Source organism: Podarcis vaucheri (genome assembly GCF_965113315.1).
Source record: "Podarcis vaucheri genome assembly, chromosome: 15".
Classification (NCBI taxonomy): domain Eukaryota; kingdom Metazoa; phylum Chordata; class Lepidosauria; order Squamata; family Lacertidae; genus Podarcis; species Podarcis vaucheri.
In genome coordinates this window covers 14038893-14062679 of record NC_138753.1, presented here as the reverse complement: position 1 = coordinate 14062679, position 23787 = coordinate 14038893, and the positions used below count along the sequence as shown (strand labels likewise).

Sequence of the window (23787 nt, the reverse complement as noted above, 5' to 3'; positions counted from 1 at the left end):
ATCAGTTTTGTTGAATTAACCAGACAGAAGGTTTTGAGTGGATTTTAAATAAATGCTACTGTGTTGTTGTTGTTGTTGTTGTTGTTGTTGTTGTTGTTGTTGTTAATATGCCACCCATCTGACTGGGATGCCCCAGCCACTGGGCAGCAAACTGCTATTCTGAATGATGTTTTTAATAGAGTAGGGAAAACTGAGGGTGAATTTATGGAGCCAGTGGGACTGTGCCCCAAAAATGTTTGAGAATCACTGAATTGGCTTACACGCAGGGTTCATCAACATTGTGTCCTTCAGAGGTGGATGGACTACAACTCCCACCATCCCAGGTTCTTAGCAATGTCACCTGGGGGCTGATGGGAGTTGGAGTCTTATTAGCTTATAGAGTGTATTGTGTTGGCGACCCCTGTAAACCAGCAAGTGCCTATCCTAAAATCCTCTTCCTCGTCCTCCTCTACAGGCTGAAGAGACGATCGAGCAGCTCCACCTCTCCCCCACCCAAGAAGAAAAAGAAAAAGAAATCAGGTCATCGCCGGAGCCGGTGAGTCACCCCCCAGTGGCGCTGATGTTGGGTTGGAAGGGCAAGCAAGTGGATATGACCCGGGCCAGGGACTCTTCAATCCAGCCAGAATGCTGGGCTTTGAGCAAGTCCTATACAAGGATGTGGGAACCTTTGGCTCTCCAAATGTCGCCGCTGTTACTGCAACAAATTTATTCATAGCCTTCTAGACCGCAATCTGGAAAAATAAATAAATAAATAACCCAAAACAGTTAAAAACACAAAGACAACAGACACGTTTGAAACAGGGCTGAAACCCAAACAAGTGGTAAAGACCATTTTATCCTGCCGGAACCAATATGGCATCATCTGTTTCTGTTAAGTGCAGATAGTAGGGAGGCCTATGGTATCGCACCAGGAATGCTATTTCAGTTGGTTAGAGCGTGGTGTTGATAATGACAAGGTTGCAGGTTCGATCCCCACATATTTCCTGAGTTGCAGGGAGTTGGACTAGATGACCCTCAGGGGCCCTTCCAATTGGATTTTTCCCAGGCCTTTGTGCAGTCACAGAGGCAGCCCCCATTCCTGCCTGCAACATAACCCGCTGAACTCTGGGCTCAGCACACCTACCCTTTGGTTGGCATTGCCAGTTTCTTATGCCTAACACAGAGACCGGCTCTGCTCCCCCCGGCACAGAGACACTTCTCGATGCTTCGCTGTGCCAGTATTCCACGCCTGACTGTGAAACGCATCCATTCCTGGATGTACTAAGTGCAGAAAGGGGAGGGCAGGGGTCTCAGCCATTCTTCGCCTCCAGTTCTCTCCCCCCCCCCAACCATCCTGATTTCAGATCCCTCCGCTAATGATTTCCTCCTCAGAGCTCAGCTAACATTTTAATGAGTGTGGCTTTCTTAAACCAGGCCAGGGGGAAATGAAACTAATGAGGAAAGTAGCGGGGGGGGGGGCGGACCAGGCGAGAGCGGCGCTGTCTCCTCCCTTGAACCAGATGATGATGTATAGGTATAATGTATAGGTATATGTATAAATTCTCCATAGGGCTGAGAGGGTTCATCCCAGAGGACCACCCTATGGGGGCTCAATCAAAAATAAAAAAATCCTTTGAAGCCTTAACCCAGGGGACAGGAGATTTGGAAGGTTGCCTGGGTAACTGGGCACAGGAAGTGATGTCACAGGGGGATTTGGGGGCCTTTGGCATGAGGCTTGGGATAGCTAAAGAGAAAGAAAACCATTTTGGCAGGCTTGCTAATGGCAGGCTGGGGGAGATCACAGCCTCCAGCATTTCTCCAACGAGAATAGGGATGCCCTATTCAATAATAATAATACAGTGGTACCTCAGGTTACAGACGCTTCAGGTTACAGACTCCGCTAACCCAGAAATATTAACTTAGGTTAAGAACTTTGCTTCAGGATGAGAACAGAAATGGCGCAGTGGTGGCGCTGCGGCAGCGGGAGGCCCCATTAGCTAAAGTGGTGCTTCAAGTTAAGAACAGTTTCAGGTTAAGAACAGACCTCCAGAACGAATTAAGTTCTTAACCCGAGGTATAATAATGATGATGATGATGATGATGATATTAGTTATACCTTGCCCATCTGACTGGGTTGCCACAGCCACTCCAGGCAGCTTCCAGCATATATAAAAACATAATAAAACATTAAAAAACTTCCCTCTACAGGGCTGCCTTCAGATGCCTTCTAAAGGTTGTATCTCCTTGCCTTGGGGTGGGGGCATGGCTGTCAACTTTTCCCTTTTCTTGCGAGGAATCCTATTCGGAATAAGGGAATTTCCCTTAAAAAAGGAAAACATTGAAAGCTATGGTGGGGGGGGGGGAGTCACATAACTCTATACCCCGCAACCTTTCTCCAGAAAAAATAGAGACATCCTAAGGAAAAGTGGGACATTCTGAGATCAAATCAGAAACCAGGACAGCTTCTGTAAATCTGGGACTGTCTCTGGAAAACAGGGACACTTGGAGGGTCTGGGAGATGCCTTACATTTCAATGCTGTGAAGAACAAGCCCCTCTTGAGATGACCATGCTGTAAGAACAGTACTTTGTAACAATACATTACAAAGTCACCGTCAGTTTCCTCGCATGCTGCATTTCCTGCAAATGCATTGTGCTCCCAAGTGGTTCCGCGCGTTGATAATTTACAGACAATCACTATAATTATAACGCAGTACGATAGAAAACGTTAGCAATTCAGCAGCGGCTGCTTATTTGATGCAGGGATGGGGATGTGGCGGCCCTCCTTCAGGTACATTTGGTTCCCCTCCCTTCTGCCTCCGTCAGTGGTCAGGGATGATGGGAATTGTAGTCTGGCAATGGGTCCTGGAGGGCCACAGGTCTTCCTCTTACCTCTGTTTTCAGCCAAAGGGTGGGGAGGGCACCATGGCTAATGGTATCTAAAGCTGCTGAGAAAGAAAAGAAAGAAAGAAAAACAGAGTCCTACTGCCCTCATCCCATGCTCAATAGAGGTCATCCATTAGGGTGACTATGGCTAATTCAGTCCCCAAACCACGCCTGAAACCAGCTTGAGATGGATCCTGATCACATATATCCTCCAGGAACTCCTGGTATTAATAATAGCGACATACGACCCAGGATTACGCTGGTGGCGCTGTGGGTTAAACCACAGAGCCTAGGACTTGCCGATCAGAAGGTTGGCAGTTTGAATCCCCATGACGGGGTGAGCTTCCATTGCTCGGTCCCTGCTTCATCAAAGTGCAAGTAGATAAAAAGGTACCGCTCCGGCGGGAAGGTAAACGGCATTTCCGTGCGCTGCTTTGGCTCGCCAGAAGCGGCTTAGTCATGCTGACCACATGACCTGGAAGCTGTATGCCGGCTTCCCTCGGCCAATAAAGCGAGATGAGCGCCGCAACTCCAGAGTCGGCCACTACTGGACCTAATGGTCAGGGGTCCCTTTACCTTTTACCCAGGATAGCTCAGTCAGTAAAGCATGAGACTCTTAATCCCAGGGTCATGGGTCTGAACCCCACATTGGGCAAAAGTATACCTGCATTTTAGGGGGTTGAACTAGATAACCCTTGTGGCACCTTCCAGCTCTACAGTTCTGTGATTCTATTATTATTCCCCCATTAAGCAAATAACAATAGCATTTGCCAACCCGCCAACCCCTCCCCAGAAATGTCTCAACAAGTGGGGCAGGAGAGGGGGGCATCAAATTGAAATCATTAAATTGTCGGCTGCCTAAATGAAATGTTATGGATTGCATTAAGAATGATTGGGAGGATGTCCTCATAGCAAAAGCGTGGTCTTAAGGGAACAAAGCAAGATTATATGGTGGTGTGAACATTGCAGTATATGCGTTTTATATACACGTTACCCAAATGAATACATTTTGGCACACATTACTTGGCTGGAGATGTGCATTGCAAAATTGGGAGAAGTGTGGATTTTGAAGGGTGTCTGTGTTTCGTTTGCATATTGTTTCTGGAAGTGCAGATTAAGTAAAGTTTGTCTTTAAATGTGAACTCAGTAGAGTCAGTCCCCCCTTTCTTACTACCTCCCCATAACAGGTGGTGAAATTTAACAAGTTAAAAAAGTGGGGGTGATGACTGCAGCAGATGCCATTCCTTAAATACTGAAATTGGAACATGTAAAATGGGGGGGGTACTACCTAGCATCACCGCAACTCCCTGCTGAGGTGGGTCTTACCCATAATGCCACCTGTTGTTGTTTAGTCGTTTAGTCGTGTCCGACTCTTCGTGACCCCATGGACCAGAGCACGCCAGGCACTTCTGTCCTCCACTGCCTCCCGCAGTTTGATCAAACTCATGCTAGTAGCTTCAAGAACACCATCCAACCATCTCATTCTCTGTCGTCCCCTTCTCCTTGTGCCCTCCATCTTTCCCAACATCAGGGTCTTTTCCAGGGAGTCCTCTCTTCTCATGAGGTGGCCAAAGTATTGGAGCCTCAGCTTCACGATCTAAATTAAAGCAACAGACACATGAAAGATAAAATGTTTGTAAAACACGCCCCATCCCCTTGCAAAATTGTATAAGCCTGAGGAATGTTGTTCTCTCTTGGTCTGACCTACCACACAGGGTTGTAGTGTGGATAAAACTGGAAAGTCCTGAGCTCCTTAGAGGGGAAAAAGTGGGGGGTACAAATTTGACAGATGGAACAAGAGTTCTCCAACCCCAAATCCCTGGCAATGCTTCTGAACCCTGCAGGTTCTGATGCCTGCTTTCACCTCCACAGGGACTAGCAACTTGCTCAAGAAAGCTGAAATTCTTTGGGTGTCAAATTGAACCCTTTCTGTGTTTGCGCAGGGTCACAAAAACACACATAGTCCTGATAGATGTGGCGTAGCGTGGGTTGTCAGCACCCAGGGCAAGGCAAGTAATTTGCGCCCCCTAACCCGTGGATTTGCACCCCCTAACCCTAACCCCCAGATGTTGCGGCCGGTGCGGCCGGCCCCCCCTGCACCCCCCACGCTACGCCACTGCCTGTGTAATTTACTTATTGGTTTTAAAAATATGCCAGGTTAGACACTTGTCCGGCCCGGTCCTGATTTCAGAAGTCGACCCTGTTCTACAAACCCTCCGCTCTTTTCAGAGAGACACTCCTTAACCTCTCCTTTGTCTGTTTCCTGTCTTGCAATCTCAGCAAAAAAAGGAAACCTGGATCTGAACGCAGGTGAGTGCCAACGGAATTCGCATCATACACATGATCTATTACCTATAGATTCCCATATATTTATAGAAACCCATCCAAGGTGTCTGGTTTTTTTACAGCTTTCCCCACACGGTTTCCCCAGCCACCCAAAAAGCAGTCCCATAAAGCAAGGGGGCTGATTTGTCTGGATGCCTTTAACCCTTGGATAGCTTCAAAAGAGAAGTGGAGAAATTCGTGGACGGGAGGGCTCTGCCTCTATAGTTGAAAGCAGCCCAGCGTCTGACTCCCAGTTGCTAGAAACCACAGGAGGATAGAGGGCTCTTGTGGTCAGGTCCTGCTTGCAGATTTCCCATATAAAGCCTCTAGTTCAGGGGTCAGCAAACTTTTTCAGAAGGGGGCCAGTCCACTGTCTCTCAGACCTTGTGGGGGGCTGGACTATATTTTGAAATAAATAAAAATGAACGAATTCCTGTGCCCCACAAATAACCCAGAGATGCATTTTAAATAAAAGGACACATAGAATCATAGAATCATAGAGTTGGAAGAGACCACAAGGGCCATCGAGTCCAACCCCCTGCCAAGCAGGAAACACCATCAGAGCACTCCTGACATATGGTTGTCAAGCCTCTGCTTAAAGACCTCCAAAGAAGGAGACTCCACCACACTCCTTGGCAGCAAATTCCACTGTCGGACAGCTCTTACTGTCAGGAAGTTCTTCCTAATGTTTAGGTGGAATCTTCTTTCTTGTAGTTTGGATCCATTGCTCCGTGTCCGCTTCTCTGGAGCAGCAGAAAACAACCTTTCTCCCTCCTCTATGTGTCATCCTTTTATATATTTGAACATGGCTATCATATCACCCCTTAACCTCCTCTTCTCCAGGCTAAACATGCCCAGCTCCCTTAGCCGTTCCTCATAAGGCATCGTTTCCAGGCCTTTGACCATTTTGGTTGCCCTCCTCTGGACACGTTCCAGTTTGTCAGTGTCCTTCTTGAATTGTGGTGCCCAGAACTGGACACAGTACTCCAGGTGAGGTCTGACCAGAGCAGAATACAGTGGCACTATTACTTCCCTTGATCTAGATGCTATACTCCTATTGATGCAGCCCAGAATTGCATTGGCTTTTTTAGCTGCCGCGTCACACTGTTGGCTCATGTCAAGTTTGTGGTCAACCAAGACTCCTAGATCCTTTTCACATGTACTGCTCTCAAGCCAGGTGTCACCCATTCTACTCATGTAAAAACACGCTGATTCCTGGACCATCCGCGGGCCGGACTGAGAAGGTGATAGGGCCGGATCCGGCCCCCAGGCCTTAGTTTGCCTACCCATGATCTAGTTGGCCTCTGTGAAAACAGGAAGCTGGACTAGATGGGCCATTGGCCTGATCCAGCAGCCTTTTCTTATGACATTCCCACATGCTGATTCAGCTCCATTTCCTCCTGACAAACTGACATAGTCCTTTTTTTGCTTTTCAGCGGGGATAGCTCTTCCCCGGTCCGGAAGGAGAAGAAGAAGAAGACAGGGAAAAAACATCGGAGAGACAGGTAAAGGACTCAGGGCTCCCCCTTTTCATCTCCCCCTATCAATTGGAAGGTCCTTAGCTCACTGGCAGAACATCTGCTTTTCATTCAGAAGGTGCCCCGGTCCAATCCCCAGTGTCATCTCTGGGGAGGGATGGGGGAAGGCACTGAAAATCCTGGCAGCATCTCTTTTCATCGCAAATGCTTCACTAACCTGGCTTCCATTTTCTGGTCACGCTGGACTGTGACAGGATATTGGAAACTTGTGTGGCTACTTCTGGGCAAGCAGCCAGTTCCAAAGCTGGCCAGTAGCACTGCCAGCTGGCCCAGGGATCTGGACCCTGGAGGCAATTGCCCTCAGGCTGGTAGGTAGAGGAGGCAGAGAACCTGAGGGACTGGTGCAGCCCGTCCTGCCTGTCCCTCCATGGCTTATCTGGGCTGCCCATCCACCACCAGTCAGCATGCTGTAGTCACCAGTCAGCAGTGCCACCTGTTGACAGCCCAGCAAACTGCAGCATGACAACACCCTTCCATTTTTATTATATTCGATCCCTGACATCCCTGTCTAGGGCCCTAGGAAGCCACTGCTGGCCAGTATAGACACCACTGAGCTAAGTGGTTCAATAGTCTAACACAGCTTCCTTTGTTCTTATCTGTCTCTTGCATTAGACAATCTCCCATTGATAGGAGAGTACATACTTTTTTTAAGCAAAAGGTCCCAGATCTGACCCCCCCCCCAGCATTTCCAGTTAAATGGAGGCCCCTGGATTGGAAGAGACCTTTCTTTTCATGAAATTGAGGTGTGCCACTGCCAGTCACAACTGGGCTGAATGGACCAATGCGCTGCAGAGAACTAACAGAGGCAAGAGATTGTTGCAGCTTCTAACTCCCATCAGCTCTGGCAGGATGCTGTGAATTGGAGTTGACAGGGCAACATGGCTGTGTTACGTAGAGACAAGTTGCTGCAGGTTCCGTCAGTAAAGGCCATGGTCAATCTTTCTGTTCTTCACAACCCCACCCCACCCACATTCTGGACCTAAACGGTCTGGATGGGCAATTTATTTATTATTATTAAATTTATTGCTCACCCTTCATCAGCAGGTCTCAGGGCTGGGTACAGCAATTTAAAATTCAGGACTAGGGTAATCTGGGTGCTGCGTCTTTGGTGTGGCTCTTATGCAAGGAAAGAGATATTTGGCTATGCGCTCCCCCCCCCTTTCTCCTGGACCATCTCAACCAGTGTCTCTCCTTTCCTCTCTTTGTTCCTGTTCTTGCCGGTTGCCCATCAGGTCTGCGTCTGGCTCTCGTAGGAAGAGGAGGCACAGGTGAGGGTTAATGGTGTAGATTCCTCCCCCCCCCCACCGCACACCTTGTCTCCCTTAATCCCACATCCACATTCCTCACCTCCTCCCCCACCTCAGCCGTGACCGGCAAGGCAAACTATGCACTGCCCTCTAGTGGCCAAAGACCACATTTGATCCTCTTTCTACAACAAATTCACCACTTGCCCCCTTGTCAGGCTCAAGGTCTCTTCCAGCCAAGCACAGAAGAAACCAAATTGGTGCAGGGCCATGAAAGTAGCTCCATAAAGGCCACCATAGCCAGGCACAAAAAGGCCAAAGGATCTGGGTTCAAAGGCTTGCAGGGAACAAGGAAGGTCACTTGACTTGCCCGGAAGGGCGTCACCAAGATTTCACTTGCCAGGGACTCCTGGAGGAGTTTGCTCCATAATGATGGGGCCACCACCAAGGAAGTCCAGCCTTGGACATCCAGATGGGTGCAGGGGTTGCCTGTGGAATCTGCCATGGAAAGATGTCATGATGGTTACCAACTTCAAAGGCATTTAAACGGGGAGTCAAACAGATTTATGGAAGGAAAGGCTATCAGTGACTACTAGTCATAGAAAACATACCTCTGAATACCAGAACAACAGCAGGAGAAAGTAACTGCACTCCTGCCCTGCTAGTGGGATTCACAGAGGCAACGGTTGCCAGCTCTGTGAAACATGTCACCCAGAATCTGCCATTGGAGGTGGCTACCTCACTTTGTCTAATGATAGAGCCGGCCATGGCAAAAATTAGTTAGGTGAGCTCTCAGTCTGATCCAGCAGGGCTCATCTTAATGTTCTTATGTGAAGTACGGTCTCTAGAGCTGTTCTCTGCAAGCTGGGGAGGGTGTGGTGGCCAGAATTTATATAATAAGGCATAAAATGTACCAACATTATAATCACTTAGTGATAACAATGGAACAGCAAGAGCTTTCAGTGCAGGCACACAGAGCTCTCCTCATCTGCAACAACCTCCCTGTTCATTTCAGCACAGGAAGGTGATTTGAAGGTGCAGATAAAGCAGTGGGTCATGGTGAGGTGCATGTCATGACTTGCAAAACGTTCTCCAGACCGTCAGAAAATAGCCTGCCCCTCTGATTCCAGACCCCACCCCCTAAGAGTCAACTCCCCATGGAGCGAATGATAAGCAGGCCACAGGTTTGGCACTTTGGCACCTGGGCAAGCTGTTCCATGAAATATTCTAGAAGGAAAAACTGGCTGCTGAGGCTGGTGCTTCCTGTTCCCATGTCTGTTTCCCCTCCTCCCTCTCTCTCTCTCTCTCTCTCTCTCTCTCCCCCTTTTCATGTGCGTTCAGTTTTCTGCTGTCTCATAGGTCCAGAAGTCTCAAGAGCAAAAGGAAAGAGAAGAACAAAGACAGAAAAAGGTGAGGATCAGAATGGATTGCACCCCATCCGCAGAAGAAAATAGCACAAGCTGAATGCTTATTCCCATGTTACTTGCAAGTGAAATTTTCCCCCGGAAGCGAATAAAATGGGAATTAACCATCTTGAAATAACTCATGGAAGATGAAGCAAGCTTGTTTCCTGCTGCTCCAGAGGGCAGGACCCAAACCAATGGATTCAGATTACAAGAAAGGAAATTCTGACTAAACATTAGGAAGAGCTTTCCAATGGTAAGAGCTGTTTGACAGCAGAACAGCCTCCTTTGGAAGGTGGTGGACACTCACTTGCTCTGTTTCCAACAGAGGTTGGATGACCACCTGTCAGGGATTCTTTCGTTGTGATTCCTGAATTGCAGAGGGTTGGAATAGATGACCATTGGTGGTCCTTTACAACTCTGTGATTCTAGGACTAACACCTTGAATTTGGCCCGGTAGCTCACCAGCAGCCAGTGCGATGCTTTCAGAACTGGTGACTCAAGGTCCCGTCAGACTCCTGAACCCAGACCCATGGTTAGGCTCAGCATCCAGGTCTGGATCCAAATCCAGCCCCTCCGTAGCTTACTCCAGCTGGTCCTTCCTTTGTGCCAAAGTCCCGACTGTCAATCAGGGTCTGGGTCATGATGGGGGCAGTCCCAGAACTCCTCCTGAGCCACAGTCATGGACTAATTGGACACAGATGAATAGTAGGGGGAACCAGCTGGGGAACCCCCAGGGGAAGAAGGCTGAGAACCAGGGGAATGGTGGTAGAACAATGGGGTGGGAGCAGTGGCGTAGCGTGGGGGGGTGCAGGGGGGGGCAGCCGCACCGGCCGCAACATCTGGGGGTTAGGGTTAGGGGGCGCAAATCCACGGGTTAGGGGACGCAAATCCATGGGTTAGGGGGCGCAAATTACTTGCCTTGCCCCGGGTGCTGACAACCCACGCTACGCCACTGGGTGGGAGGGATAAGAGGGAGAGGACTGGAAGGGGGTGTCAGAATCTGAAGGGTTAACAGGGCTTAGTGAGCTGAGGGAGTCTGTGGCAGAGAGAATAATAATAATATAATAATAATAATAATTTATTATTTATACCCCGCCCATCTGGCTGGGTTTCCCCAGCCACTCTGGGCGGCTTCCAAAAGAATATTAAAATACTGTGATACATCAAACATTAAAAGCTTCCCTAAACAGGGCTGCCTTCAGATGTCTTCTAAATGTCAGGAAGTTGTTTATCGCTTTGACATCTGGTGGGAGGGCGTTCCACAGGGAGGGCGCCACTACCGAGAAGGCCCTCTGCCTGGTTCCCTGTAACTTGGCTTCTCGCAGTGAGGGAACCGCCAGAAGGCCCTCAGTGCTGGACCTCAGTGTCCGGGTAGAATGATGGAGGTGGAGACGCTCCTTCAGGTATACTGGACCGAGGCCATTTAGGTCCAGAATAAAGAGGCAGAGGTTGAAGCAGGAGAGGAGGGAGACCAAGAGGCAGAGAGGAGTCAGGCTGGTGCAGAGTCATGTGTGCCTCCCCTTCCTGCCACAACAAGCTCCCCTCCCACCTTGTCTTCTAGAACCAGGAGAGGCATGAAAAGGGAAGAGGAGAGATTAGCTGTGTGTAGGTGCAGTCTCTGATTGCTTGGGGAAAATGCTGAAGAAGACAGCACTTAGGCAGCTATGGGGAGGCGAGGACCTTTAGTCTCAGTAACTGCTCTATGGAGCAAGACCTACCAGGGATAACCTGTTGTGCTCACCCAAGTCTGTGCAGATCTTGTTTTTGCTAGCAAAGGGTTAACTCCAGCTTGCATGGTGTGCCAAGCTGCTGGAGCGCCAGGTTCTGCCTCACCCTCCCGCTTCTCCCCATCCTCTCCCAGGTCACACAGCGAGTCGTCCACTCGGAGGTCCCACAGGCGCAGCAGCTGCAGTTCCCGGAGCGCCTCGCTCTCCTCGGATTACAGCGACTGCAAATTGACAAGCAGGTAGGCCGGGCTTGCGCCTGGTTTGGCCCCAGGTTTAGGGGTGGGGAGGCACAGCTTGGGGGGGGGCTCTTTAAATGGGACCGGTTGTGGATGGTTTTTTCACTCAAAGGAGGATTAGGTAAATTCATGGAGGAGGATAAAGCTAGCTCTGCCTCCAGAGTTAGAAGTGGCGATGCTTCTGAAGACCAGTTCCTGGAAACTGCAGGAGGGGAGAGGGCTCTGGTGCTCGGATCCTGCATCAGGGCTTCCTACTGGTTGGCAACTGTGTGAACAGGGTGCTGGTCTAGGTGGGCCATTGGCCTGATCCAAGAGGCTCTTACCGTATTTTTCGTCCTATAAGGCGCACCGGCCCATAGGACGCACCTCAATTTTTTTTTTGGGGGGGGAAATGAATTTTTAAAAATTATTCCCCCCCCCCAGCCCTGGCTGCCACCCCAAGCCTTGCGCTCACCTGCCCAAAGCAGGGGAAGCCCTCCGAAGGGCTCCCCGTGCTTCGGGCGACGGGCTGCTGCCCCAAGCCTCGCACACCCGGTGGGACCTCCTGCCAGGCACGCAAGGCTTGCGGACACTCGCGGGGGCTGCAGGCTGCTGCCCACAAGCCTTGTGAGCCCGCGGGTACTCCCACCGGGCTTGCAAGGCTTGCGGATAGCTTCCTGAAGCCTGGAGAGCGAGAGGGGTCGGTGCGCACCGATGCCTCTTGCTCTCCAGGCTTCAGCGAAAGCCTGCATTCGCCCCATAGGACGCACCCAGATTTCCCCTTCATTTTTGGAGGGGAAAAAGTGCGTCCTATGGGGCAAAAAATACGGTATGTTCTGATATTGGCACAAGTTCCTCAGTGGGAGCTCTCCTTGGTGCTGAAACAACCAGCCTGCCTTTCCCTGTGAACTCTTGCACCAGATCAGAGCAGGATAGTTACTTCTGGCTTCTCTTTAGCTGTATTACATCCTTCTGCAGCAAAACCTACCTGGTGGCCTTACCCCATATGCTTCCAATCAACTTGCTTGCTGGCTTCTGTTAGAGCAGCTGGTTGGACACTTTGAGTTGAGGATGGTAGATCAGATGGGCTGTTGGTCTGATCCAGCAGACTCTTCTTATGTTCCTACTAGATGTTATGCTTCTTCGATTGCTGTGGTCCTTTATTTTCTGGGAACTGCCTTGCTATTTCTCCTTGAAATAAAAGGGGATCTATAAATCCTTCTAAGAAAGGGAGCAACAGTCTTATGGAGGCCTACATAGCTGCTGACCTACCCTCTCTGTCCTCCCCTTTGCTTGCAGACTGAGTCCCAAGTACAGAGAGGATGCCCAGAAGGGCAGCAGCCACCAGTCCAGCCAGAGCCCCTCCTCCTCCTGTACCGGCCACAGCCGATCGGCCACGCCTCACCAAAACGGGCACAAGGGCGGTGCCCAGAACGGCCGCCATAGCCACGGCACCCTCTTGGAGAAGAAACAGGAGGTATGGACCTTTGGGGTTTGCTTTTCTCAGGGTTCAATCCAACCCCACCTTCCCCAGCTGCCGCCGCCCCACCTTTCCTCCCCAGATCGGATCAGCCCCATCTCACGTTGCTGCCTCCTCTTGGGCGTTTTGCTCAAAGCGTGGCGGACGGGGAAGGCTAAGGAGAAGATGTTCCTCCAAGCCAGGCTTTTAGGTGCTGCTGGACTCCAGCTCCCAATAGCCAGCATGGCCAGTGGTTGGGGACGATGGGACCTGCAGCCCCACAGCAGCCGGAGGGCTGGGGGGTTGCTCTGGAACGTCTCTCCCTCCCTCCTTCTCCGTCTCTTTCAACTCTCATCAGACACTCATGTGCTACATCTGCATTGGGGTAACTCGGTGGTAGAATTTGGGCTAGATTACCCTTTGGGTCCCTTCCAATTCTGAAGTTCTGTGAGTCCAGGAAGTACTTTGCTGAGATCTTTTTGAGGAGTAGCAATGAGGCAAAAATCCATCGCCAAATGTTTTCAGGTCCGAGGATTTGGGTCTGTACGCCAAAGTTTTCCATACTTCTCTTCTCTCCATGCTTTTATCACCACCTCTCACTGCCTGTTTGTGGTCTGCAGGAAAGGTCCCAATCCTGGCTATTGCTGGGAGTCTTTTTGCCTCTTTTTACCCACATGTAAGCTGTCTGACGCGGGTGGCGCTGTGGGTAAAACCTCAGCGCCTAGGACTTGCCAATCGCATGGTCGGCGGTTCGAATCCCCGCGGCGGGGTGCGCTCCCGTCGTTCGGTCCCAGCGCCTGCCAACCTAGCAGTTCGAAAGCACCTCCGGGTGCAAGTAGATAAATAGGGACCGCTTACCAGCGGGAAGGTAAACGGCGTTCCGTGTGCTGCGCTGGCTCGCCAGATGCAGCTTGTCACGCTGGCCACGTGACCTGGAAGTGTCTGCGGACAACGCTGGCTCCCGGCCTATAGAGTGAGATGAGCGCACAACCCTAGAGTCTGGCAAGACTGGCCCGAATGGGCAGGGGTACCTTTACCTTTACCTTAAGCTGTCTGAAGGCAGGAACAGGCTGCAGTTCGGTGGTAGAGCACACATTTTGAACAGGCCATCACAGGCTGAATCCCTCGCGTCTCAAAGATGCCTGCTGGAGACCCTGGAGAGCTGCTGCCAGTCAGTGTGGGCAATATTTAGCTAGATGGATCAAGGTCACACTTGGTTTAAGGCAGCTTCCTATGACTAGGAAGTGTTGCCCTCCATGGTTTAGCTTGACAACAGCGCCATGCCTTTAAAGAGCAGAGATGGGGAAGGAATGGATTCAGTTTGTGTTTTAATGCAATATCACCTACAGCCAGTTCCAGGCTTCCCCACCCTGAAAGCAGCCCTCCCCATGATAAAAATGCTTCAAAACAAGATGAGTTCTTTCAGTTTAAGCATTCTCCATTAGGATTACCTCTCTCCATTCCCCTCCCCCTACCATTTTACCTCCAAATTTCTGAGCATCTTGAAAGGAAGGACTTCCTGGTACAGTCTTCCCCAGAGAGTTTACTAGACCAATACACTCTAAGTTTATCCATTCCATTGTCTCTTTCTCCTCATCCATCTCTTTCTCCCTCTTTTTTAAAAAGAAATTATAAACAACATATATACACATTTTTATTTATTTTCCTAACCATGTGATTCTACCTCTTTTTTCCACACACCCCAAATCACTGTAGTTTGTTTATTCCATTATTCATCTCTATGTGAGCCTTTCCCCCTGCCCTGCCCCAGTTCAAAAAAAGGTGGCATTAAATGTAAGGTGAGGGCTCTGTGACCCCCCCCAAGGGTGTTGATGGATTCTAACTCCCACCATCCCTGACCACTGGCCATGCTGGCTGGGGCTGATGGGAACTGTAGCTCAACAACATCTGGGGGAGGGCTGCATCCCTGCACAAATTTCCTAATCCAGGGATTGCCATACAGTGTGCCAGGGAAGGATGTGAAAGACACCAAGGAGTTGGTTGCAGAGGTTGCCTGGGTCTCTGCATGAGTCACCGTTCTGGTGTTGGGTGGATCATTTCCCCTGTCCTCGGACTCATTTTCCCCAAACTGACTTTGGAGTCAGTTACGACTCCGGGCTTACATGTGCGACTGGAGCCATCAGCACACTTGTGTCCTCTGAAAATTCACTCCCAGAACAGCAACTCACACAGAGGCGTCAGAGATGAGCACTCTTGCGAACGGAGGTTGTTTCCTCTCTCACACTCTAAAACTAGTCATACAGTGCGCTTCATGTCTCAGAAGTGTGGGAAACAAAGCAGGATGTATTTTAATGCTTCGGGAAATGAATAAAAGAGCCAGCTTTTCTCCAAATTCCCTGATAATACTCGAGTCAACACACGTTTCCTTTGGTTGTCAATTGCGGCTCCTGCTGTCCTGTGCAACTTTTATTTTATTTTTCATTTTTAATCCCAATCTGTGTTTTTCTTTAGCCTCCCGTTCGAAATGTGGTAATATAAAAGTTCAATTTCTTGCTCGGCAGAAATCAGGGGACTGGGCGGGAGGGCGACTGGGGTGTGCCTTTTGGATTCCTGCATTTTCTTTCTTGTTTTCTTCCCTTTTTGTAATGTACAGAAATGCAAACTATATCTTTCTCTTTTTCTTTTTCTTCCATTGTTGTCATGTGGATCTAGAAAATAAATATTATTTCTTCTGTTATTATCATTATTATTATTACTACAATTTCCCCCTTCCGTTTCGTTTCTTTGTGTGTGTAAGTGTGGAACCCTCCCGGCCAATTGAGAAATGCACAGACGTCTTTCTTTAGTTCTTTACAACCATTGAACTCTGTTGTCTGTTTAAATTTCACATTTAAAAGGGAAGATAACTGTGTAGTTTCCTTTTCCTTTTTTTAATATTATCTGCGGCAAAGCAGAAAGCTCCATTTCCCTCTCCCACAGAAAGTGGTGGGTTTGAGGTGGCTCAGATGAAACCCCCAAATGAATCTGGTGCTATGCCTGTAAAGAAAATGAGAAAATTATCCGGCCAGTTTGATACTAGAATCATTATCATCTGTGCTATTTTTCTAGAAAAAGAGGTGTCGGAACTCACCATGAACGCCTCCCTTGTTCTCTTATAATGGTGCCCACCTGAGAGGTGCCAGAACTGAAAAAAATCCCTAGTTATCATAATTATTATTTACTTGTGTCAGCCACCACATTTTAGTCAACCAACTATTTAGATTAAAAGGGAGTATTTTTTGCCCCCACTTAATCCATCAGAAGGCTTAAATCATTATTTTTTAATCTCAGTACACTTAGTAAAGCCCAGGTGGTTAGCAACATGTACGACGGGGTGGTAGATGTATCTAGCAATTCCCATCAACCCCAACAGCCAGAGTTGATGGGAGCCAGGTTAGGGTTCATGTTTAGAGTCCAGCGACTTCCGGAGGACCGCAGGTTCCCCATCCCTGATGTAAGACAAGGGTTTTCCTCTTGTGTGGCAGAAAACAGAGAACTTCTCCTAGCAGGGGCGCCGGCTCCTAGGGGCCAAGCCCTTTTGGATCCCCCCTATATTTTTGGGGTAGGGGCCGCCCCCCATGGAACTGATCATAGTCCTCCTCCTCCTCCTGCCGCAGAAGGAAGGAGGGTCGAAGCAGCTTCCCACCGGTGGCAGTGCCAAGAGAGGCAGAGGAGGAGCCACATTTGGCTCCTCCCAACGTTCTGATGTCACACTCATGACATCGGGACATTGCACATGTGATGACGACTCCTCCAATCCCAAGCTGGAGCCTCTGTCTCCTAGGAACACAGGAAGCTGCCTCATATTGAACCAGACCATTGGTCCACATAGCTCAGTATCATTAATGGGGATTGGCAGCAAGTCTCATGGTTTCAAGCAGGGTTCTTACCTCCTCATACATCCCATTCCCCGGGCCCATAGGAAATAAATTCGGCATGCTAGGATGCAGGGGGAAAAGTAGTAGTATCAAGGCCAACTCTACCATTGAGCAGAGTGAGGCAGGCACCTCAGGCAGCAGATTTAGTGTCATGAAAAGGCAGCAAATTGCCAGTTGTTCACTATTTTCTTCTTCTATTTTTACTGCCAGGTAATCAGGGGGGGATGCTAGTGGGATATTCTGTCGCAGCTCCCAAAATAACTCTGCTGGCCTTGAGTACACTACACTAGATACCTTGACTTTGACTTCTTCTTATTGATATTTAATTATTATATATAATAATAATAATATCAATAAATTAACTTTATTAGTTGGGTTGTTTGTTTGTTTTTACAAAAGTCATGCAAAGTGACTTATCACATAAGGAAGGCGTATCTAAAAGACAATAATATTTTTAAAAGGCAGGATTAAAACATCCCATCCACTTGATGAGGCCAATGATGGCACCAGGAGAGCCTCCCTGAGGACAATATTGCGCAAGCAGGGGAGCCACCACCAAAAAGGCCTGTTTTCGTGTTGCCACCCTCCGGACCTCCCATGTAGGAGGTACTTGGAGAAGGGCCTTAGGTGATGATCACAGGGTCTGGCAGCGGGTGGGCAGCATTTGCTTCTCTGCTTCAAAATATTTTGAGCTATCCCTGAGTAGAATCAAACTCAAATGAAGTTGACTTCCCTTTTAAAAAGGTGGTTTCAATTTTCATGCCATATTTTCATGCCGGTGGGCTTCCTTGGTGGTACTCTATATCTATTTCTCTCTCTCTCTCTCTTTCTCTCTCTCTGTTTCTCAGCTTCTCTTTCCTCCTCCTCCTCGCCCTCTCATGTACACACTTTACAATTTCTCCCTCTTTCAACGGGGCCCCTTCTAGCTTATCCCAATACAAACAGATTCCCGCCCCCCACCCCCACCCCCCAACTTGACATTTTCTGCCTTCATCCGCTTCCTTTCTTGCATGATCTTTGGGACTTTTTTTTTTCCTTTCAAAAATATTTAAATGTTACAGAGAAACTTTTTAAATTGTTTCATTTTCCGATGGCTGCCGCTATTTAGACAACTACTGGTTATCCATATGCATATATTTTTTATTTAAAAAAATAATGAAGAATGATGGCTGCCTGAATTGACCAAGGCCACGTTCACACCATAAATTTAAAGCAACTATCACACCACTCGGAATTGTTGTGGCTTCCCCCAAAGGATTCTGGGAACTGTAGGTGTTGGTTAAAGGTGATGGGCGTTTTTAGGAGACCCCTGTGAGGGGAACACGGCTACAATTCCCAGAGTTCCCTGTGAAGAGGGATTGGTTGTTTGACTTCTCTGGAAACAGTAGCTCTGTGAGGTGAACGGAGGGGCTCCCAGACAGCCCTTAACAAAATACAGCTCCCAGAATTCCTTGCGGGGAGCCATGACTGTTTTAAATGGTACCATAGTACACTCTGTGAGGGGAATAGGGGCCTCCCAGCAACTCTCAGCAGCCCCATAATGAACTGCAGCTCGAAGAATGCTTTGGGGGAAACCATAAGTCTTTGAATTGGTACCATAGTGCTTTAAATTTATGGTGTGAATGGGGCCTGAAATCCAAAGTGTGGTCAAAGCAAAGCAAAAGTTGATTAGCAAAAGGGGTCTGAAGCACGTTACTAAAGAGTCGTTGTCTTTTTCCCCATTCTGCCCTCCAAATGTGGAGATTACCATTTCTTTTTTTATTATTGCATTCCTCACCACTCCGAAGGTAGGTATTTCTCTCCCTCCGCACGTTCACTTCTACAGATCAGCCTGTTGAAAAGCACCGTAGTTTGATTAAATGTGATTTTTTTCTATCTTCTCTCTCTCTTTCTTCCTCTCTCTCTCTTCCTCTCTCTCTCTCTGTCTATCTCCTAACGCTTGTCTATTTTTGGTGGCTCTGTACAATTTTTATTTATTTTCTTACAATTAGCTACAAAGTCATGCTTCTCTTATCCTTCCCCCCCCCATGGAAATTTATTTAATTTCTTTAAAAAATAATAATCCTCGTTCTGTTGTTAGAATGCATTTCTGTGTGTTTTTTCTGCTCTTCGATCTTGTGTTTGTTTCCATAAATGGTACAGTCATATCCAGCTGATTTGATTTCCTTTTTGTGATATTATTATTATTATTATTATTATTATTATTATTATTATTATTAAGACGGCTTACTATGCAAGCCATTTAATTGTTATTGCCAAAGTAAAATCACTAAGCGGAGGGAGACTCTCCATACAATTGGAATTATCATTCCTCTGCCTTGATCACATGGGTGGTTATGAGTTTTGTAGATGGTGTTAAAAAGACAGTTACAGTGGTCACTGAATTTTGGCAGCAAAATCCTCTCTCTCTATACAGTCATACCTCAGAAGCTGAACGGAAGCTGTTCCAGAAGTCTGTTTGACTTCTAAAACGTTCGGGAACCAAGGCAGGGCTTCTGATTGCTCCTGCAGCCAATCGGAAGCCGCAATGGACGTTCAGGTTCCAAAGAACATTCACAAACTGGAACAATCACTTCCGGGTTTGCAGCATTTAAGAGCCAAACCGTTCATCTCGCAAAGCATTTGACTTCCAAGGTACGACTGTATATACACGGAGCCTTTATCTATAGGCAACAACATCCTAGGGGATTTCGCCAGAAGTGAAAAGATGTTTAAAATGACATTGAATATATACAATCTAAGGCAGAGGGTGGTGTTGGTTTGCAGTACAGTACGATCACGTCTTACAGACGTCTAACTTGCGCGATTTCAACCATATGAAGTTGGAGGCCTTTAGCTGAAAGTTAAATGCATGCAACACAGAGATCTTACAAGCTCTTTTTGTGCTGGGAAAACCCAGTGCAAAAAGAGCTTTTAAGCTCTTTGCAAGGCCCTCTGAGTACACCAGCTGTGGAAGCCACTGGATGCTCTTTCAGAAGCAGTTTTTTATGCACTTTTGCATATATGTGGAATCCATGCATCTGAACACCCACATAAGATGTGATTGTACTGTACATAATCTGGGAAGTGGGAGTCACTGAGGTTTGAGATTTGTGGCTACTGTGGAGATTCCACAAAGAGCAGGAAGAACTTATGAGAACTTATTAGGAGAAGATCAGGCAGCCCCCTTTCCTTACCTCTGCAAAGTGAGGAAACTGGTAGTGTGTAATGCAAAAGACTTCGAAAGAAATATTGAAAGCTCCCCCTGTTCCCAGAAGGGCCATCTGGAGAGTGACTCTGCCTAATTCCAGTGACCTTCCACCACTGGGACTGTGTTATTTGCAAACTGGCTATATTCCAGAAAGTGGTCTTTATGTCATGTGGAATAAAATGTGTGTAGAAGCTCAGACATAATGCGTAATTTAACAGTTAGGAAAACAGCAGGAAAATGGAATAAACTGACGTGTGAGTGTATCTCGCAACTCACTGCCCAACAGTATGATCAGCAATGCTGGTTTGGGGGGGGTATTCTGCTCTTACGGAGCTCCACTCCTTATTCCCATTTGCCCCATCCAGGTTGCTAGTCAAGCCAATAAACACTGGACTTTGGACAATGGATTTCAGAAATCTGTTCCTGGTACTGGTGCAACCCTAAAAGTTCCCAGAGGCTCTGCAGCTTCCGTAAGACTTATAAGCCGCACAATGCTTCCAGACCACATTCATCCCATGCATTTAGACTTAGAACCATAGAGTTGGAAGGGATCCCAAGGGTCATCTAGCCCAACCCCCTGCAATGCAGAGGTCTCAACACATAGCTCCCTCATCCAATTGGAAACCATACTGGACCTTGCTTAGCTTTGCAAATGTGCTAGCAGTTTTATGTGCCCTAAAGCATTATGATTCCAATTTGAACAATCGTGGCTTTCCACCAAAGAATTCTGGGAGCTGGAGTGTGTTAAAGGTGCTGAGAGTTATTATGAGGCACCGATTCCCCTCACGGAGCTACAGATTCACAACCAGTCCCTCTTTTCATGGAACTCTGAGAATTGTAGCTCTGGAACTGTAGTCATTCATTTAAGACCTCCCACAAAATGTACCATATGGAGTCTTCTGTCCATGTCAGAAAACGTGCCAAAAAAAAGTCACCACTGATTCCAAATCAAATTTTTACGGTCAACAACTCGCATTAAAGAAACAAAATAAGAGGCATTATCCAGATGTGTCTATTAGGATGAAATAGGATAAAATGAAACCCTTTACCTGAATGGTCCCCTGTCCCTGTCTCTTGAGGTAATTAACCTGGCAAACCAAATTAATTGGGTCAGACCCCAGGCTGTGATTATGTCCTCCAATCCAGAGTTACTCAAGAGAGACATTGACTGGGGGACTCAAATTCTGGCAAATCTCTTCACCAACTTCAGCAATTAATTTCACCATTGATTCAAAATTCAGTTAAAACTACCTAGTTTAATTAATTCAGCACATCTGATGAACTTGACTCAGTGATGTGCTCGCTTCGGCAGCACATATACTAAAATTAGAACTTGACTCAGTGATACCAGCTTTTCAAAGCCTGGTAGTCATTTAGGTATACCTCCAGTGCCCCCCTGCCGCCCCCTTGCCTCTTAGCGCCTCCCCCCACCAGTAACCCCACTGCCCCCTAGGGGCATTACCAGTCACTTTGGGACCCCCTGAACTGCAAGGTCTCAAATGGAAGCGTGAAAGCGATTTGAAATCAAGCCTGTTTGTAAAAGAACCTGGGGAGTTTCAGGTGATGGACTCTGGGTGGGTGTGCAGGTAATCCCATCATAGTTCAGAGGTTGGTGATGTGTCCATCACCTCCTTGATCAGTTTGGGCATCACTGCTTGACCAAGACAGACAAGTTAGGCCTGGAACGTGAGCCAAATCCATCAGCCAACTCTTCCCTTGGAAAGGAACACTGGGGTTAATGGTAACACCAGGATTCAAGCGCATTGTCTTTTGTGTAGAAGACCCCGGTTCTGGTTGTCCTTCCATTCTCCCTGGTGTGAATCAGACCCTATTTTTCTCACCATCTCCCCCCACCCAGAAATCCAGTAATAACCTCCACTTAAAGGGACTATAATGATGGGTGCTGCTCCCTAAGGCTGTGGTGGTAACTCTGTTAGGTGCTTTGGTGAAGGTGGGGAATGTTAACATTTTAGACCGAAATACTGATTTCCTTTTGTTTTCTTATTCATGCTGAAGCCTCCATAGGGTCTCTCGCTGGTAGGTATATGTGTATCTAGAAGGATTACTAACTCTCTTCAGATTTAGCTGGGCATGCTTTGAATGGGCAAGACTGGCCACTGATTGCATCTGGGCAGAGACCCAGAGGCTCTGCCACTGACCACCAGCAGCCTCAAATCCATTGTGGTTGACCCAACACCCTTGCAATTGGCCTCATGGCCACCCACAAGGCAAAAGACAAGCCTTCAATGTGTTGCTCTGTGTGATTCTTGCTGTTCGAAGGCAAATCTCAAGATCTGAAATGGTTTTGTTCCAGTGTATACAGAATTCAAGTGGTCTGGACTTTCCTGGGTTGATGGCAGAAAATACCAAAACAATATTCTTGACTGTTTGTTGTGTGGGCAAAAATGAAGGCATTTCTCTGGCATTTTCAGGAGGGGGCCCTCTGTTTACCTTGCTAACAAGCTGGCCAACAGTTTCCCGTTTTCCCCCTTGCTTTTTATTTTTAAGCACTAAAACACACATGGCAGCGAAAAGCTCTCTCCATAGCTCCTTGACTGCCACACTTCATGGCTGCCCTCATGGGATACCCAAGGCATTCTGGGAAGTGCCGCTGGCAGGAAGTAGCCTGAGGCTCTCCCCACTGCTTCCCGCTAGCTGTACTTTCTAAGGAAAGCACCAATTCCCTCCTGAAAATTTTAGAGATGTTGCTTCCCCACTGTACACCTCAAGAAAGCTGCAGAAAATCAGCAACCGCTTCTTGCAAGGGGATAATATTTTCTGGACACATGGGCAGGGAAAGTCCATTTCAGTTTTAACAGGGGATGTTTCCATATCCTGCCCAAGGTGCCTGAGGGAACCCTGATCCACCCTTCTTCCAATGCTCTGGCCCCATATATTCCAGTTATCCCTGTTTACCAGGGTCAGTTCTGGTTTTCTGTCTCTCATCTAAGGTAAATCAGTGCCATAGTTTGGCATTTTCTTGCAGTCTGTGTAGGGGGAGATGCCTTCAAAAAATAGTTATGTACACGCATGCATCAAAGTTGCCCTGGGTCAGAGCTCAAGGCCTCTTTTCCAGGTCTCTAGAAGTTAATTCTGCCAATGAAGGAGGGGAGGCATCTTAATTCTAGGGTATATGTAGGCCATTGTACACCTGGAAGTGGAACAGTGAGTATACAGCAGCTGGAGAGGTCCACTTCGAACCTTTATGCCTTTACCCAGCTATGACTTCCTGTCTTAAATGTTGACAAATGAATAGCAACTGTGTGTATAACCAGACCCACCGTGAGGTTAAATATGGCTACGTCTTTTCAAAAGAAAGGAAAGAGATCAGAGCTGACAGTACATTTTTTTCCCTGAGAGATTTTTATTTTTCACACCTGCTTAGACAAAGGAGGTCACTTGCAGAATTTTCTCCAAATATTCCCCACCATTTTTGTGTGCATGTGAGTGGTAGTCACCATTTCTCTCTCTCTCAAACACACATACATATACACACACACCCAGAACTATGCCAGGTCTCTGGGGCATTGTGGAGGATGCAAGATGATTGCTAGGCTATCCATGCAATTGCTGCTGTCATCGCTTGCAGTGACAAAAGTTTTGAGGGGAGAGGAGTTGTGTTCCTGCTAATGGTGACCCTCATACCCAAGGATAATTTCTCTTCCCCTGGAGAAATTCATCACCATCCCCTCAGTGTCTCTGCCCAGAAGCAGAATCAACAGTGTGATGTAGCAGCAAAAAATATTTAATGCTATTCTAAGCCAGGTCAACAGAAGCATAGTGTCCAGATCAAGGGAAGTAATAGTACCACACTATTCTGCCATTGTCAGACACCACCTAGAGGACTATGTCCACTTCTGGACACCACAATTGAAGAAGGATTAGGGTTGCCATATTTCAAAAAGTGAAAATCCACACAGAAAAGTTGTTGAGCATTTTTTG

At 47.7% G+C, this 23787-nt stretch overlaps 1 protein-coding gene across 4 annotated transcripts in view; it reads left to right on the top strand.

Moving 5' to 3' along the window:
* Positions 1-23489, top strand: part of SRRM3 (serine/arginine repetitive matrix 3) — a 95681-nt gene extending 72192 nt beyond the window's left edge. The window contains exons 6-13 of one of the 4 annotated variants that reach the window (XM_082201494.1): positions 455-535; positions 5144-5173; positions 6625-6693; positions 7959-7994; positions 9330-9380; positions 11238-11342; positions 12618-12795; positions 18647-23489. In XM_082201494.1, coding sequence (XP_082057620.1) covers positions 455-535; positions 5144-5173; positions 6625-6693; positions 7959-7994; positions 9330-9380; positions 11238-11342; positions 12618-12795; positions 18647-18811 — 715 coding nt within the window. In that variant the 3' untranslated portion in view covers positions 18812-23489. Of the gene's footprint in view, positions 1-454; positions 536-5143; positions 5174-6624; positions 6694-7958; positions 7995-9311; positions 9381-11237; positions 11343-12617; positions 12796-18397 lie in introns of all 4 variants that reach the window. The other 3 variants (XM_082201496.1, XM_082201493.1, XM_082201495.1) reach the window with 3 other exon arrangements.
* Positions 23490-23787: the final 298 nt, after the last annotated feature.